General features: G+C 50.7%; 1 protein-coding gene across 1 annotated transcript in view; it reads right to left on the minus strand.

The window, feature by feature from the left end:
• Positions 1-19511, minus strand: part of kdm6ba (lysine (K)-specific demethylase 6B, a) — a 37211-nt gene that overhangs the window by 10096 nt on the left and 7604 nt on the right. The window contains 13 exon segments of the mRNA XM_035435094.1: positions 1-768; positions 1003-1671; positions 1673-2510; positions 2934-3064; positions 3066-3209; positions 3929-4066; positions 4488-4616; positions 6214-6288; positions 7481-7640; positions 8140-8232; positions 8340-8463; positions 8551-8651; positions 14620-14742. The exon segment at positions 1-768 is cut by the window's left edge and continues 329 nt beyond it. Of these exon segments, the coding sequence (XP_035290985.1) occupies positions 1-768; positions 1003-1671; positions 1673-2510; positions 2934-3064; positions 3066-3209; positions 3929-4066; positions 4488-4616; positions 6214-6288; positions 7481-7640; positions 8140-8232; positions 8340-8458 (3264 nt within the window). The 5' untranslated portion in view covers positions 8459-8463; positions 8551-8651; positions 14620-14742.

Consider the following 19511-nt stretch of genomic DNA (forward strand, 5'->3'; position numbering starts at 1 on the left):
GGAGCTGGTTGCCGGGGTGACAGTTGGCATGGTGGAGCTGATTGCCGGGGTGACAGTTGGCATGGTGGAGCTGGTTGCCGGGGTGACAGTTGGCATGGTGGAGCTGGTTGCCGGGCTAACAGTTGGCATGTTGGAGCTGGTTGCCGTGGTGATAGTTGGAATGGTGGAGCTGGTTGCCGGGGTGACAGTTGGCATGGTGGAGCTGGTTGCTGTGGTGAAAGTTGGCATGGTGGAGCAGGTTGCCGGGGTGACAGTTGGCATGGTGGAGCTGGTTGCCGGGCTGACAGTTGGCATGGTGGAGCTGGTTGCCGGGCTGACAGTTGGCATGGTGGAGCTGGTTGCCGGGGTGACAGTTGGCATGGTGGAGCTGGTTGCCATGGTGATAGTTGCCATGGTGGCGGTGGTCGGCACAGTGACGGCAGGTCGGGGCTCCTCCTCTTTGCTCTTCTCTCTGGAATGTGTGCCCTTCTCTCTCTCCCTCGCTCCTCTGGCCTCCCTTCCCTGCAGGTCCAGGGTCCCCAAAACCTTCCGGACTTCCCTGCCGGGGGCGCTGCAGCTGGACTGCAGGGGTGGAGAGCAGACAGGTGCCCCTTCTTTCTTTCCTTTATCCTTTTTTCTCCTCTCTTTTCCCCTGCTTCTCTGCACCTCTTTCCTCCTGCCAGTCTGCCTTTCTTTCCTCTCTCTCTCTTTGTCTGATTCCCTCTCTTTCTCCTTCTGCCCCCTCTCTTTCTCTTTCTGCCACCTCTCCTTCTCTTTCTGCCCCCTCTCTTTCTCTTTCTGCCCCCTCTCCTTCTCTTTCTGCCCCCTCTCCTTCTCTTTCTGCCCCCTCTCTTTCTCTTTCTGCCCCCTCTCTTTCTCTCTCTCCCTGTCTCCTCTTTCTGTCTCAATCTGCTGTCGCTTTCTGTCTCTCTCCCTGTCTTGTTCCTTCGCTCTCTTTTTCTGCTGTCTCTCCTTCTCTCTCTCCCTGCCCCGTTCTTTCTCTCTCTCCTTGTTTCGTTCCTTCTCTCTCTCCTTGTCTTGTTCTTTCTCTTTCTGATGTCTCTCCTCTTTCTCTCTCTCCTTTTCCCTCTCCTTCTCTCTCTCCTTGTCTCCTCCCCTCTCTCGTTCCCCCTCTCTGTGCCTCTGGCCTGCACCCTTCCTCTCCTTGGTTGCAGCGGGGCAGGGGTGTCGGGTCAGTAGGACCGCACAGCGCACCCCCAGGGCAGGGGAGGAAGAGGAGGATGAAGAGTGAGGCCTCTCCTCTCCTCTCGTCTGGCTCCTCCTGTCCACCTCTCCGTGTTTCTGCTTTAGCTCCGCCCCCTCTCCCCTGTGGTCTGGGGCCAATGAGAGCGAGGAGGCGTGTTTGGCTGGGGGCAGGGCTCTGCCGAATGGCCCTCCCCTGTGGGCGTGTCTCTGCTGCTGCAGGACGGAGGCCAGCGACTTCAGCACCGCGCTCACGTTCCTCTGGAGGGGGTGCGGCCTCGGGGGCGGTCTCTGCTGGGGGGCGGGGCCAGTGCCTGTCCCTGGCTGGGTGATCTGATGATCTGATTGGACGGGTTGGGAGAGGGGTGGAGTCATGGGTGGAGTGGACGTGGGGCTGGCCAGCACAGTTGGCCTCACCATCACCTCCTCCTCCTCCTCTTCCTCATGGGGTGAGGATTCTGGAGAGCCCTGGCGGCTCAACAGGGGGGGGGCTGGCGGGGGGGTCGTCCCGGCAGAGCGGCTTGGAGATGGGGAGGAGCTCTGGGGCCCTGGGGGAGGGCAGGAGGCGGGGCTCTGACCTGGAGGGGGCGTGGCCATCACTGCGGGGTGGGGGGATCCCTGAGGTATTCTGTGTGGAGGGGCCTGGTGACACCCCTCTTCTCCTCCCTTCATTTTCTCTCTGCATCTCCTGGCCAATCCTGTTGAGGGGTGGGGCTCTTGAGGTGGAGTATTTGGAGGGGTGGGTCTCCAGACCCCTCCCCTTTTTACCCTTGCTACTGTGCCCCTCCACTCCTTCTCTCATTTTATCCTGCTCTCCCTTCTCCCTTTCCTTCTTCTTTTCCTTCTCCTTCCCCTGCTCTCCTCTCCTCCCTCTCTCCCTCCCTCTCTCCTCCGGCTCAGCGTTCCGTTTGTCCTGCGCCTCCTCTAAACACTGCTGTGGGTGCGTGGGGGCGGGGCTGAGGGCCAGGAGGGAGGAGCTTGCAGCTGGGGGGCGGTGCTGGGGGGGTCTGTCACTTCCATTGGCCGCTGAACCTGGGGGGGTGGAGCAGCCGAGGGCGGGGTGCAAGGGAGGGGGCAGAGAGGGGGGCGGCAGGGGCTGCTGCTGGTGGGTCCTGGCAGTGCTGGTGTCAGGACTGCTCAGGGTTCGAGGGCAGGGCAGGGGGGGGCAGACGGAGGCAGAGGGGGGTGTTTGGGGCCGGCTGCGCTCCAGGCAGGGGGGGGGTCTGTGGGGGGCTGAGGTGCTGGTGTGCCCCAGGACCCCTCCCATCCCCAAATCTGTGCCTGTTCTGAACCTGAGATTCCAGCCCCACCCCACTGCCCCCCCGATCCTACAGAGAGAGAGACTCAGTAAACATTACTATACACACACACACACACACACACACACTCTCACACACACACACACGCACACACACACATGCTCGCTCGCTCACTGACACACACACACACACTCACACACACACACACACACACACACATGCTCGCTCGCTCACTGACACACACACACACACACTCTCACACACACACACACATGCTCGCTCACTCACTGACACACACACACACACACACACACTCTCACACACACACACACACACACACACATGCTCGCTTGCTCACTGACACACACACACACACACACACACACTCTCACACACACACACACACACACACACTCTCACACACACACACACACACACACGCTCGCTTGCTCACTGACACACACACACACACACACACACACACACACTCACCAGCGTGTGCTTGTCCTGCCTGCCCTGCTGTCGCCGCCCCTCGGGGGCGTGGCAGTGCTGAGGTACAGTGGGGGAGCTCCGCTCTTGCTGGGGCCAGTAGGGGGCGTGGCTATAAGGCACAGTGGTGTGGTTTGCTGGTGAGGGGAGGGGCCTGTTCCTGCTGTGCCCATCAGCGGCTTGAGGGGGCGGAGCAATCCGGTCACGGTGGCCATGATGAGATGGGCGTGGTGGAGGCGGCCTGTTCCAAAATCCCCTAAAACCGGGCTTGAAACAGTCCTGTCAGCAAAGGAACAGACACACCTTAAGTCCCCACTATAACACACAGGACTTATACACACACACACACTCAGTCCCTGCTGTAACACACAGGACTTATACACACACACACACTCAGTCCCTGCTGTAACACACAGGACTTATACACACACACACTCAGTCCCTGCTGTAACACAGGACTTATACACACACACACACACACTCAGTCCCTGCTGTAACACACAGGACTTATACACACACACACACTCAGTCCCTGCTGTAACACACAGGACTTATACACACACACACACACACTCAGTCCCTGCTGTAACACACAGGACTTATACACACACACACACACACTCAGACCCTGCTGTAACACACAGGACTTATACACACACACACTCAGTCCCTGCTGTAACACACAGGACTTATACACACACATACACACACTCAGTCCCTGCTGTAACACACAGGACTTATACACACACACACACACACACACTCAGTCCCTGCTGTAACACACAGGACTTATACACACACACACACACACACACTCAGTCCCTGCTGTAACACACAGGACTTATACACACACACACTCAGTCCCTGCTGTAACACACAGGACTTATACACACACACACACACACTCAGTCCCTGCTGTAACACACAGGACTTATACACACACACACACACACACACTCAGTCCCTGCTGTAACACACAGGGGTGGAGGGGGACTTACCTGGAAGTCTGCAGGGCCGCTCCTCCTGTCAGGTGGGTTCCAGGACACACCCCCTTTGTGCGGAGGGTTCCAGAACCTTGGTTTGTGGGGCGAGTAGTGGGAGTGGGGGTGGGGGTAGCAGTTTGGAGCAAAGTAACGCTGTGTTTCGGGGTGTAAGACAGACAGACAGGCAGACAGACAGGCAGACAGGCAGACAGACAGACAGACAGACAGGCAAAGAGAGAGAGACATTTATGTTGTATTTTCAGTTGCTTGTGTAGTTAATTCTTAATTTGATGTACTAACTACAATGTTCATCGTAATTAAAGAGTAAAACACTCAGTTGTGCTCATGTGCATATCATAAACAAATAGATAAAATACATCTGTCATTATAGGTCTTGTCCTGTAGGTGGCACTGCAGTATTAGCAATAAGAAAAGGGGGTTTTGCAGACAGGTGCTGTTAGAGAGCGGGAGACGGAATCTTCTGTCTGAGTGAACAAGTACAAGTGATCAGGAAGTCAGCGAGGGTAGCAGTGAATTTGGGGTCAGGGGTCAGAGGTCGTGACCTCATGCTGACCTGCTCATTGCTGGAGTGCCTCTGCCTCTTGGGTCCTGGGCTGCCATCAGGGGGCGGGGCATGGCGGGGGGGCGGAGCCTGATCATCCTGGGATGCTGCAGGGCGTTTCTGCCCTGGAATTCCCCTGGGCTGTGGGGGGGGGGGGGGGGGGGGGGGGGGGGGGGGGGGGGGGGGGGGGGGAAACAACATGATCAATCAAATCACATAATACAGATAAAGCCTTACTCTTAGCAGCATAAGCCAAAGGTGTTAAAAGCGTTAAGTGTACTGTCAGCAGTGTACGTCTTAAAGGTGTTAAGTGTACTGTCAGCAGTGTACGTCTTAAAGGTGTTAAGTGTACTGTCAGCAGTGTACGTCTTAAAGGTGTTAAGTGTACTGTCAGCAGTGTACGTCTTAAAGGTGTTAAGTGTACTGTCAGCAGTGTACGTCTTAAACGTGTTAAGTGTACTGTCAGCAGTGTACGTCTTAAAGGTGTTAAGTGTACTGTCAGCAGTGTACGTCTTAAAGGTGTTAAGTGTACTGTCAGTAGTGTAGGTCTTAAAGGTGTTAAGTGTACTGTCAGCAGTGTAGGTCTTAAAGGTGTTAAGTGTCCTGTCAGCAGTGTAGGTCTTAAAGGTGTTAAGTGTACTGTCAGCAGTGTAGGTCTTAAAGGTGTTAAGTGTACTGTCAGCAGTGTACGTCTTAAAGGTGTTAAATGTACTATCAGCAGTGTACGTCTTAAAGGTGTTAAGTGTACTGTCAGCAGTGTACGTCTTAAAGGTGTTAAGTGTACTGTCAGCAGTGTACGTCTTAAAGGTGTTAAGTGTACTGTCAGCAGTGTAGGTCTTAAAGGTGTTAAGTGTACTGTCAGCAGTGTAGGTCTTAAAGGTGTTAAGTGTACTGTCAGTAGTGTAGGTCTTAAAGGTGTTAAGTGTACTGTCAGCAGTGTAGGTCTTAAAGGTGTTAAGTGTCCTGTCAGCAGTGTAGGTCTTAAAGGTGTTAAGTGTACTGTCAGCAGTGTAGGTCTTAAAGGTGTTAAGTGTACTATCAGCAGTGTACGTCTTAAAGGTGTTAAATGTACTATCAGCAGTGTACGTCTTAAAGGTGTTAAGTGTACTGTCAGCAGTGTACGTCTTAAAGGTGTTAAATGTACTGTCAGCAGTGTAGGTCTTAAAGGTGTTAAATGTACTGTCAGCAGTGTAGGTCTTAAAGGTGTTAAATGTACTGTCAGCAGTGTACGTCTTAAAGGTGTTAAGTGTACTGTCAGCAGTGTACGTCTTAAAGGTGTTAAGTGTACTGTCAGCAGTGTACGTCTTAAAGGTGTTAAGTGTACTGTCAGCAGTGTACGTCTTAAAAGCGTTAAGTGTACTGTCAGCAGTGTAGGTCTTAAAGGTGTTAAGTGTACTGTCAGCAGTGTAGGTCTTAAAGGTGTTAAGTGTACTGTCAGCAGTGTACGTCTTAAAGGTGTTAAGTGTACTATCAGCAGTGTAGATCTTAAAGGTGTTAAATGTACTGTAAGCAGTGTAGATCTTAACGGTGTTAAATGTACTGTAAGCAGTGTACGTCTTAAAGGTGTTAAATGTACTGTAAGCAGTGTAGATCTTAAAGGTGTTAAATGTACTGTAAGCAGTGTACGTCTTAAAGGTGTTAAATGTACTGTAAGCAGTGTAGATCTTAAAGGTGTTAAATGTACTGTAAGCAGTATAGGTCTTAAAGGTGTTAAATGTACTGTAAGCAGTATAGGTACCTGCTGAGTGTGATTCCACACGTCCCCCATCGGGGGCGGGGCTTGATGGCGGGGATACTGATGAGGGCCTCCATACTGGGGGGGGGGGGGGGGGAGAGAGCATGTTTTCAGCGTGTTTGAGATAAATAATTTTTATAAATTTGTTTTCCATCACATAATCCATACAGGGGTGGAGTTTGGGGTGGAAAGACGACTAGATGATCAAACACTAATTTAACAGAAGAGGATCACATGAGGCAGCTCTTCCTGGTAGGATAACCCTGCCCCCTGCCTACCTTACCCCGCCCCATGTCCCTCTGACCCCACCCCCCTGCCCCCCAACCCCTCTGACCCCACCCCCCTGCCCCCCAACCCCTCTGACCCCACCCCCTGCCCCCCAATCCCTCTGACCCCACCCCCCTGCCCCCCAATCCCTCTGACCCCACCCCCCTGCCCCCCAACCCCTCTGCCCCCCAACCCCTCTGATCCTCTCACCCCCCTGCCCCCCAACCCCTCTGACCCTCTCACCCCCCCTGCCCCCTAATCCCTCTGACCCTCTCACCCCCCTGCCCCCTAATCCCTCTGACCCTCTCACCCCCCTGCCCCCCAATCCCTCTGACCCTCTCACCCCCCTGCCCCCAAATCCCTCTGACCCTCTCACCCCCCTGCCCCCCAATCCCTCTGATCCTCTCACCCCCCTGCCCCTCAATCCCTCTGATCCTCTCACCCCCCTGCCCCCCAATCCCTCTGACCCTCTTACCCCCCTGCCCCCCAATCCCTCTGACCCTCTTACCCCCCTGCCCCCCAATCCCTCTGACCCTCTCACCCCCCTGCCCCCCAATCCCTCTGACCCCACCCCCCTGCCCCCCAATCCTTCTGACCCCACCCCCCTGCCCCCCAATCCCTCTGATCCTCTCACCCCCCCTGCCCCCCAATCCCTCTGACCCTCTCACCCCCCTGCCCCCCAATCCCTCTGACCCCACCCCCTGCCCCCCAATCCCTCTGATCCTCTCACCCCCCTGCCCCCCAATCCCTCTGATCCTCTCACCCCCCTGCCCCCCAATCCCTCTGACCCTCTCACCCCCCTGCCCCCCAATCCCTCTGATCCTCTCACCCCCCTGCCCCCCAATCCCTCTGATCCTCTCACCCCCCTGCCCCCCAATCCCTCTGACCCTCTCACCCCCCTGCCCCTCAACCCCTCTGACCCCACCCCCCTGCCCCCCAACCCCTCTGATCCTCTCACCCCCCTGCCCCCCAATCCCTCTGATCCTCTCACCCCTCTCTGTACCTGGTGAGGGCTGGAATGGGCGGAGCCTCCTGGTCTTGAGTTATAATCCTGATGGAGGCCAGGCTGCTGCTCCCAGGGGCGGGGCTGCCTCTGCTCCCATGGCAACGCCTGGCCACTCACCTTCCCCAGCTCAGGCTTGTCCCTGCCCCTTGCTGATTGCCTGGAGGAAAGAGAGGTAGGGTCAGCTTCAGGTGAGTTAGCTTCAGGTGGGTTAAGGTGAACACAGCTTTGTCCCTTTCCTCTACTTCACAGTGTTTGGGCATTATATTACATTACAGGCATTTAGCAGACGCTCTTATCCAGAGCGACGTACAACAAGTGCATTTGTTCAAGGTGCAGAGGTGCAGAAAAACACACTAGAGTGAAGTAAAGATCGTAGTGCCAGAAGTGACCACAGATCAGGACTCCAACCCTGTAGGGTAACCTGTTCAGCAAACAAACACACAATCTTGCCAAGTACAAACTAGCACTGAAATCACATTTGCCTAATCAGAATCAGACAAAACAATCCTGCCAAATACAAAACTAACATGATCGCATTAGCCTAACTAGGTACATTGAGCTAAACTAGAGGCTAGGGAGGGGTGGGGAGAGGTGCAGCCTGAAGAGATGGGTCTTTAGTCTGCGCTTGAAGGTAATCAGGTGGGCACGAATCTCACCCGTTATGGAAGCTGCTGGGATGGTGCAGGCCTTTGGCGTGACTCTGACGTGGGTGGGGGAGGGACTGAGATTGATTGACAGCACCAGAGCACCTGTGTGGCAGACAGACACACCTTTTCAGTCCAAAAAGCAAGAAATGGCACAAATGTATACATCTGCCATGGGCAGCACTGTGATTGGGCAGTAGGTGTGGTCTCACCAGGAGGGAGGGGCCCAGGCACGACTGCTTGCTGGAGGCCATGATCCATGGTTCAGTCCGTCCAGGGGGGCGGAGTCCCGTATGCCACGCCCACAAAACTGCTCTGCAGGGTGATGCATTCAGCCTGGACACAGAGGACAGTGTCACAAACACAGACACGCACATACACACACATACACACAGGCACGGTGCACACACAAATAGCGCTCACCTATCAGGCCTGAATATGGCACCACTCAACCAATCACCTCCAGCCTTCAGCTCCAGCTGCCAATCATCATCCCTCTAGAGTTTCTTCAGTGTTCTGCCAACCTGCAGAAAGATAGACAGTTACTTACTATGTGTGTGATCCATTACTGCTGCCCCCTATACACTTCAATTAGTCATTACTGCTGCCCCCTATACACTCACTCAGCCATTACTGCTACCCCTATACACTCACTCGGTCATTACTGCCACCCCATATACACTTCACTCAGCCGTTAATGCTATCCCTATACACTCACTCAGCCATTACTGTTACCCCCTATACACTCACTCAGCCATTACTGCTACCCCCTATACACTCACTCGGTCATTACTGGCACCCCCTATACACTCACTCAGCCGTTAATGCTATCCCTATACACTCACTCAGCCATTACTGGTACCCCCTATACACTCACTCAGCCATTACTGCTACCCCCTATACACTCACTCGGCCATTACTGCTACCCCCTATACACTCACTCGGTCATTACTGGCACTCACTCTGTCATTACTGGCACCCCCTATACACTCACTCGGTCATTACTGCTACCCCCTATACACTCACTCGGTCATTACTGCTACCCCTATACACTCAGCCAGCCATTACAGCTACCCCCTATACACTCCCTCAGCCATTACTGCTACCCCCTATACACTCACTCGGTCATTACTGCTACCCCTATACACTCACTCGGTCATTACTGCTACCCCCTATACACTCACTCAGCCATTACTGCTACCCCCTATACACTCACTCGGCCATTACTGGCACCCCCTATACACTCACTCAGCCATTACTGCTACCCCCTATACACTCACTCGGTCATTACTGCTACCCCTATACACTCACTCGGTCATTACTGCTACCCCCTATACAGTCACTCAGCCATTACTGCTACCCCCTATACACTCACTCGGCCATTACTGCTACCCCCTATACACTCACTCAGCCATTACTGCTAACCCCTATACACTCACTCAGCCATTACAGCTACCCCCTATACACTCACTCGGTCATTACTGGCACCCCCTATTAACTCACTCGGTCATTACTGCTACCCCCTATACAGTCACTCATCCATTACTGCCACCCGCTATACACTCACTCAACCCTTACTGCTACCCCCTATACACTCAGCCAGCCATTACAGCTACCCCCTATACACTCCCTCAGCCATTACTGCTATCCCCTATACACTCACTCAGCCATTACTACCACCCCCTATACACTCGCTCAGTGGAAAGAAAAAAGAAGTGAGATCTGTGGTCAGAGTGAAAGTCACAGTTTACTGTCATAACCTCAGACAACACTTCCTGAGACTATAACTCCTCTTTCCAATTCAGTTTCTCTGCATGTGCGTGCATGCGCGCACACGCACACATGCACGCACATGCACACACACGCACACACACACACAGCTGTTAACTGCCTGTTGTTTTGTTGAATGTGTTACTGGCTGGCACACCTGGGGTCTCTTTATTAGTGTTATTAATGTAGAGACTTTTCTCCCAGTGTGGCCATCACCACGCAGTAGTGTACAGAACACAGTCTACACTGTCAGTCCCAGCAACCAACGACTGCTGTCCAGCACAGGCAAACCCAACAGCTGCTGTACAGCACAGGCAAACTCAACAGCTGCTGTACAGCACAGGCAAACTCAACAGCTGCTGTCCAGCACAGGCAAACCCTACAGCTGCTGTACAGCACAGGCAAACCCTACAGCTGCTGTACAGCACAGGCAAACTCAACAGCTGCTGTCCAGCACAGGAAAACAGAATTTAATCAAATGCCCATCAGGACCACCACAGTAGCGGCCGCTTCTGATCCCAGTGCCTGGCCAATCACAGTTCATAAGCCGTTTATGCACTTTACTGCTGTCTGTCTTACATCAACAAGCCTTAGATGAACTCAGCTGAGAGCGGTGGATGATGTCAAGATGAGGACACAAAAGTTAGCTGTCAGACTGCCGACAGGGCCACTTCTCGCATCAAGAGAAATGCGCAATATAGATTCAACAGCCTGGAATAACACTGCCCAGCCATCTCCCTTACCCTGTATACACTGAAATCGGGGCACCAATAACGTGCCAGAAAGCCCGTATTTTTTATTCCTTTATTATTATTATTATTATTATTATTATTACATTTTTGTGTCTTTCGGCTTCGTGAGCATTTTCACAGAAAAACTCCGCGCGAAAACACCACACCCCCTTTTTTCATCAAGTAGTAATATTCAAATGAGCTCCAATGTCAGTTGCCTGGGTCGCCCATTCAACTTTTTACACCAGAGCCGCTCACAGATGAGCGATATCGGCTATCTCCTTTTCACACACACACACACACACACACAACCGCCGACCGCATCTTCAGCGCGCTTTCACGCCACGAGTCATACAGATAAAGAGTAAGATATTCTCGGAAACAGATTCGCATTCGTAAATTAACTTAAGGTGCATGAAGCTGTCAGTGTCAACGAAAAACTACACAGGATGTCGATGTGGTGCACGAGCTTTTCACTTTCAAAAAGTGGCATTTTAACGTCTTTAAATGTTTGATCTTTGAAAGTGAAAGAATAAACCGTAACGCTTTAAAGCAAAACGCCGGCACACAATGCGGACGTTAGTCGGACGTTCGCTTTCATACACGAATGCTATAAGGAACTGTTCCAACCCTATCTACCTTCTCTCATAAATTAGGGTATACCTTTCGCCCTCACACCGTCATCATCATCAGTGCAATTAAGGCGGCTGTACCCTTTATAACGCAGTGCAGGAAATTTAGTGCAACTGCTCCGAATTTATTTTCCGCTCGGACAAACACTTGCAAATAATAACCACAAAAACCAACAACGTGTATGCTCAATACATACCCGTATTATGCATTTAAATGGTAGAACCCGTGCTTAATAACCATGTGAACCATTCAATTGCCAAATCAGGATCTTACGATGATCTATTATTTCCTATATGACTAACATCAAATGAAGTTTAATGCAATATGAGGGGAGAGGGTAATCGATTTCAATCTCTAACACATTATGCGAGGATTAGCTGTGAATCTCACGCTATATGCACCAGAATGTGTTACAAGAATCTAAAGGCGGATTATAGCTGCTGATCGTACCGTAACGATTGAATATTCGTCGCCTGGAATCAGATGAATTTCTGCGTAAAGAAAAGTAAAATTAAACTGTATTCCGCCCGTCGTTGGTACTGTTCGTAATGATTTCGTATGAATTATGTCCTTTTTCAGATTACGTTGACGAAGAGCAGAGAGCATGTAGGTCAGCTATAGTATTGGTGTGGTTCTATATTCTTTTCCTCGCGCTGCATTTCTTGGCCGTTCCTGGCTCTTTCTCTCTCTCGCTCTGTCGGCCGCGCAGCGAATTTCACTCGGCGGAGCGATGTATGTGTTTTAAAGGGCCAGGCAGCCAATCCTACAAACCTCACAACCAACACAAGCTGCTGCACGCGAGAGCGCTCGTGCAGAAATGGATCAAATTTGTCTCAAGAGAAATATTCTATTTCCACGGCGCCCAGTCTCGTTCTTGATCTTGTGTCACACGGTTTGGGTAGCCGGTTTTTTTTCTGTAGATGAAACATTCATTCTCTCTCTCCTTTTCTTAATCCCAGCGAGAAAAGCAAATGACAAGTCGCACACACACACGTGCGCATGCGTGCGGACAAGCACATGCAAAACGGTTCATCCAGGACAGGGGTGACTGCAGGTCGCTCTAATGTGACGGTACTTAAGTACAATTTGGTGCGGAGAGTCACGTGACGTTTCCAAGCTGTCAAAACCACAGCCTCGGTTGATGAGATGTGTACATCCTGCTCTAGACTCTTTCTGCAGTTAAGTCTGCTCTCTGCCTGCCTGTCTCTCTCTCTCACACACACAGAGGTGCAGAGGACATGCAAGCAGCAGTAACTATTGATATAAACCCTGTGGTCCTGTCTGTCTGGGTCTCCTGTTGGTTGGGCTGTTGCCATGGTGATAAGACATTGCCTAGCGGTCCAATCTTTTCTGCATGACAATGCTAGGAGTCTGTGCCTGTCTGCATGACTTTTCTCAGTCTGTGTCATTTTATTTCATCGTGTGATCATCCAATCAGAATTCTTCCTGGGTGCAAGTTTGCAGCTGGATAGCTGTTTGCGCAGTGGCGGTTGTGTGCAGCTGGACTGAAGTCTGCGCAGTGGTGTGTTTGGGTGCAGCTGGACAGCTGTCTGCGCAGTGGTGTGTTTGGGTACAGCTGGACAGCAATCTGCGCAGTAGTGTGTTTGTATGCAGCTGGACAGCTGTCTGCGCAGTGGTGTGTTTGTATGCAGCTGGAAAGCAGTCTGCACAGTAGTGTGTTTGTATGCAGCTGGACAACAGTCTGCGCAGTGGTGTGTTTGTATGCAGCTGGAAAGAAGTCTGCGCAGTGGTGTGTTTGTATGCAGCTGTACAGATGTCTGTGCAGTGGTGTGTTTGTATGCAGCTGGACAGCTGTCTGTGCAGTGTTGTGTTTGTATGCAGCTGGAAAGCAGTCTGCGCAGTGGTGTGTTTGTATGCAGCTGGACAGCTGTATGTGCAGTGGTGTGTTGGGGTGTAAGGTCTGGCTGTAAGGGCCTGTGCTCAATCAGCACCTGTCAATCATTTTCACCCAACATGGAAACAGACAGTGTTTCCTTCTGAACCAGCAGTCTGCTGAGTTTATTCTGGCGGTCACTGAACTCACCAAACTGTGTCTGTAGAAGAAAGTTTATCACTGTGAGTCAAAGTTAAGGACAAGCCCCCTACACTCACCCATTCATCGTCCTGCTCTCTGTGAGGATGAGTGGGTGAGTGAGGAGGGAATACTAAACTCTTCCTTTCGTCGTATTTATTTTAACATTTTTTGTCTGCATTTATGCATAAGCTTTGAAAAAAGAACACATGCTTCTCAAGTGAGTAAAGCACTCTGAAACTGGATGAGTGGGAACTGAGTGATAAATGAATGAGTGGACCAGTCACCTATACCAGCTACCTGTACCAGCTCCCAAACTCACCTATACCAGCTACCTATACCCGCTCCCAAACTTACCTATACTAGCTACCTGTACCAGCTCCCAAACTCACCTATACCAGATACCTGTACCCGCTGTCACCTATACCAGCTACCTATACCAGCTCCCAAACTCACCTATACCAGCTACCTGTACCAGCTCCCAAACTCTCCTATACCAGCTACCTGTACCAGCTCACAAACTCACCCACAGCAGCTACCTGTACCAGCTCACAAACTCACCCACAGCAGCTACCTGTACCAGCTCACAAACTCACCTATACCAGCTACCTGTATCAGCTCTGTTACCTATACCAGCTACCTGTGCAAACTCCCAAACTCACCTATACCAGCTACCTATACCAGCTCCCAAACTCACCTATACCAGCTACCTGTATCAGCTCCCAAACTCACCTATACCTGCTACCTGTATCGGCTCCCAAACTCACCTATACCAGCTACCTGTATCAGCTCCCAAACTCACCTATACCTGCTACCTGTATCAGCTCCCGAACTCACCTATACCAGCTTAGCATACCAGCTCCTGAACTGCTTTTCCCAGCAGTGTATTCCAGCCAGTACATTCTGTACTGAGGTCACCAAACACACACACACACTCTCTCTCTCACACACACACACAGATACACATGCACACACACACACACACATAAACAAGCAGGCAGTCACATGCGCGCACACACACACATACACACATGCACACACACACACACACATGCATGCAGACACACAAACCACACACACACATGCATGCAGACAGAAATGCACACGTGCACACACACACACGCATGCAGACACACACGCACGCGCACACACACACAAACATGCATGCAGACACACAAACCACACACACACATGCATGCAGACACACGCACACACACACACACACACATACATACATATGCATGCAGACACACGCGCGTGCGCACACACACACACTTTGCTGGGCTCACCTGTGCAGGAGTGCCTGTGGGGTCGTTTCAGCCTTACCTTAATGCCCGTGAGGACACGCTGGGCGCCGGGGGGGGGGGGGGGGGCGAGGACACGCCGGGCTCCGGCATGGGGGGGGGTCCGCAGTCCCTCAGCGGTGCGGTTCAGCCTGCCGTCTTTTCCCTTTAAAAAAAATTTAAAAAAACCCAAAAAGAAGCCGGACCTCAGCCGCGGTCAGCGTCAGTAAAAAACACCTGGGCTGTCAATCAGCCGCAGAAAGAGCCCGTTCAGCTCCGCACAGCCAGCAGGGCAAGGGCTGCACTCTCCAAGCAAAAAAATAATCCTTCACAAAAAAAAAAGAAATGAATGCTTTTCTGTCTTTCTTCCTCCTTTTCTTTCTTCCCTTTCTCCTTCTCTCTCTCTCCCTCTCTCTCTCCCCCTCTCGCTCTCCCACTCTCTCTCTCGCTCTCCCTCTCTCTCTCCTTGCCTTTCCCCTCAGTACTCAAACAAAGGAAGAGAAGGATCGGTGTGAGGCGAGAGTGCAGGGAAAAGCCCCCCCCCTTTCGCCCCCCCCCCCGGCCCCCCCACGCACGCACGCACACCAGCCAGTCTGCTTCACTTCACAGCCCCTCCCCCTTCCCTCGTCATCCCTCTCTCTCTCCCTCTCTCTCCCTCCCTCCCTCTCTCTCTTTAGACCCAGCCCCATTTCCTCTGCTGCCTGCTCCCACCATCAAACACTCGGCAACAGAAGGGTAAGGTAAGGTTGCCTTGCTCTCTCTCTGTCTCTCTCTCTTGCTGTCTTCTCCCTCTCTCGCTCTCTGTCCTCTCCCTCTTTCTCTCTCTCTTCCCCTCACTCCCACTCCCTCTCCCTCTCTCGCTCTCTCTCTCTCTCTCTCTCTCTCCCCCTCTCCTCAGGTTAGAGAAGGAATGTGAAGCACAGGAACAGAAAGGTCTCAGTTCAGTCGCTGCAGCTGCACGACCTGCAGCCTGTTACCCACAGCAAGCCCACCCTGCCAAACACAGCAGGGATTATGTCAGTGTGTACAACACACCCAAACGTGCAGAAACCCGTATGTGTGTGTGTGTGTGTGTGTGTGTGTGTGTGAAATCTGGATGGGGACTGAACCAATGGAATTGTGATTTGACTGAGTGTGTGTGTGTGCATGAGTGCGGGGGGGGGGGGGGGGGGGGGGCTCTGGGTTGCCCGAGCATCTGCCCATTTTGCCCCAAGTGCCCGATGTGCCCCTTTGATTTGATTTAAAAAAAAATTATTTGAAGTATTGTTGCTGTCAGTAATGTTCATTAATTTGTGTAAGATATATTCTGCACAGGAACTGGGTGGGGACGTAAAACAGTCTTTCGAGGCTGGTGTGCTCTTCTCTCACTCTCACACCTGACGCTCTGACGCTCTGCACAGCCCTGGTGTGCACATACGGGAAATAAAACCACACCCCCCCCCGCCCCCCGGAGAGGGACTTCCATTTCAATTAACTCAATTAGCAGCTTGAGTGTGTGTGTGCGTGTGTGAGATGGAGACAGAGAGAGAGAGACTGTGTGTGTGTGGGTGCATGCATGCGTGTGTGCGTGTGAGTGAGTGAGAGAGAGAGACAGTGTGTGTGTGTGTGAATGTGAGTGCATGTGTGAGAAAGGGAGAGAGTAGGTGTGTGTGTGAGAAAGAGAGGGAGTGTGTGTGTGTGTGTGAGGGAGAGAGAGAGAGAGAGAGAGAGTGTGTGTGTGTGAGGGAGAGAGAGAGTATTGAATTGAAATTGAATTGAATTGAGAGAGCGTAAGACAGAGCGAGACTCACGGTAACTCCATAAATGCTGATACAGAGCTGCAGAGGTGTAACTGGGTTAATGAGTTGAACAGATCATCTCAGTGGGTCAGAATCTGTGTGGCCGTTTCACAACCGGGGCTGATGGGAAGTGTAGTCCATATGGAGAGGGTTTCTGGAAATGTCTCCCACCTGCTGCTGTACAAATCTGCCTCCATCACCAGCATTCAGTGCAGTTAAGTGCCTGATCTGGGTCACCAGGGCAAAGGTGAGAGGTCGTTTCCATGAGGATATGATATGTGATTTATTCACTTTTGCCAAATGTTCAATTATGAATCAGATAATAAATGAGACTAACGAGAAAATCAAAGTAAGGAAGTAAGGAAGGAGGTGGAAGTCTTTAAAAGTTCATGTGTGGCGGAGCTGTTTATCTCTAAGGCTTAAACAGAGAATAAAGAAATGGAACGGAACAGTTTCCTGACAGCTGGGGTTACAGACAAAGCTCCAAATCACAGGCACTCCCCTTTATTCATTGTGAAGCTGGAGTTGGTACATTCCACTAAGTGCAGTGTTCATTGGAAGAGCTCACTACAGAAGGGGAAGACAGGGGGGCAGTGGCCATATGTGACTGGGTGAGGGGGGGTTGAGAGGCTATTTTTAGAAGTGTAATTCATATTCATTACATGGCAAGCCTGGCCAGCTTGGAATTCATGTCTACAAGTCTGTTAACCGCATACACATCTACAGCAGTCTGTTAACCGCATACACATCTACAGCACAGTCTGTTAACCGCATACACATCTACAGCACAGTCTGTTAACCGCATACACATCTACAGCAGTCTGTTAACCACATACACATCTACAGCAGTCTGTTACACACATACACATCTACAGCACAGTCTGTTAACCGCATACACATCTACAGCAGTCTGTTAACCGCATACACATCTACAGGACAGTCTGTTAACCACATACACATCTACAGCGGTCTGTTACACACATACATATCTACAGCAGTCTGTTACACACACACACATCTACAGCACAGTCTGTTAACCGCATACACATCTACAGCAGTCTGTTAACCGCATACACATCTACAGCACAGTCTGTTAACCGCATACACATCTACAGCACAGTCTGTTAACCGCATACACATCTACAGCAGTCTGTTAACCACATACACATCTACAGCAGTCTGTTACACACATACACATCTACAGCACAGTCTGTTAACCGCATACACATCTACAGCAGTCTGTTAACCGCATACACATCTACAGGACAGTCTGTTAACCACATACACATCTACAGCGGTCTGTTACACACATACATATCTACAGCAGTCTGTTACACACATACATATCTACAGCAGTCTGTTACACACACACACATCTACAGCACAGTCTGTTAACCGCATACACATCTACAGCAGTCTGTTAACCGCATACACATCTACAGCTCAGTCTGTTAACCACATACACATCTACAGCAGTCTGTTACACACATACATATCTACAGCAGTCTGTTACACACATACACATCTACAGCACAGTCTGTTAACCACATACACATCTACAGCAGTCTGTTACACACATACACATCTACAGCACAGTCTGTTAACCGCATACACATCTACAGCACAGTCTGTTAACCACATACACATCTACAGCACAGTCTGTTAACCGCATACACATCTACAGCACAGTCTGTTAACCACATACACATCTACAGCAGTCTGTTAACCACATACACATCTACAGCACAGTCTGTTAACCACATACACATCTACAGCACAGTCTGTTAACCGCATACACATCTACAGCAGTCTGTTAACCACATACACATCTACAGCACAGTCTGTTAACCACATACACATCTACAGCAGTCTGTTAACCACATACACATCTACAGCACAGTCTGTTAACCACATACACATCTACAGCAGTCTGTTAACCACATACACATCTACAGCAGTCTGTTAACCACATACACATCTACAGCACAGTCTGTTAACCACATACACACGTTACCCATGTATTATTTGACATACACATGTACAATGCCCCCCCCCCCCCCCCCCTACACACACACCCTTTGTTTCTCTCTGTTTTGTAAACAGGCTGTAAATCAATATATAGGTAATGCCAGCACCAGCTCAATATAATTATGTTCACTAGTTGCATTACATATTTAATCTATTAATGTCCGGAGTCATTTAAATCAATCGCTGCAGTGATTCACATAAATCAGTTGCTGTAGTTATGGCAATAATCTGTCTCTGTACATGATGATGTTGATTTATATTGCTATAATCTCTGTAATCACACACCCCAGAATACACACACACACACACACCACATAGTACACAGGGACACAAACACACATACATGTACCACATAATACACAGGGACACATAAACACACACACACACACACACACACACACACCACATAATACACAGGGACACATAAACACACACACACACACACACACACACCACATAAAACACAGGGACACAAACACACACACAGTTTTTCCACCAGTAAAAATTTTCCAGGAAATGCAGTCTACAGTATATTCGGATCAGGAAATAAATAAATATTTATAGACTAGAGCCTAAATAGTAGCTCTTAAAATTTCAAATATGCATTCTGCTTATCATTATCACCCTCAAGCCCAAAGTAATGATCAAATCAGATCAAATCCCCACTGATGAGCTCAATGCAGGGGGAGACTACGCGGCTAATGCTAACGTCAGGATGCGCTAAAACGTCTGAGACATTCAGGTGCAGTCAGCCACTGCCCACTTCCACACTGTGCGGTATGGCTGCAGGTGCATGGTCTTAGCCTAAATAGGCTGGTCGCTCGTTATCGTTGCCCAAGTATAAACAGGCTGTTTTTCCTCTGTGAAAACGTAAAGCCGAATAGGCCTAAAGGTGATTTGCATTTTGCTGTTTTATTGTCTTATAAAGCGCATTATGCTGCACCACAGGCTAAAGCTAATTAATGCATCGTCCATAGAAGCGTACTCGCTGTGGCGAGTCATGGAAGTTGCTTCATTAGCCAAGGCGATTTTTTCTTCTTTATTTGGTAAGAGACGTTTCCTCTCTCTCTCTCTCTCTCACTCTCTCTCCCCCTCTCTCTCTCTCTCACTCTCTCTCCCCCTCTCTCTC

Source organism: Anguilla anguilla, chromosome 9, assembly GCF_013347855.1.
Source record: "Anguilla anguilla isolate fAngAng1 chromosome 9, fAngAng1.pri, whole genome shotgun sequence".
Lineage (NCBI taxonomy): Eukaryota > Metazoa > Chordata > Actinopteri > Anguilliformes > Anguillidae > Anguilla > Anguilla anguilla.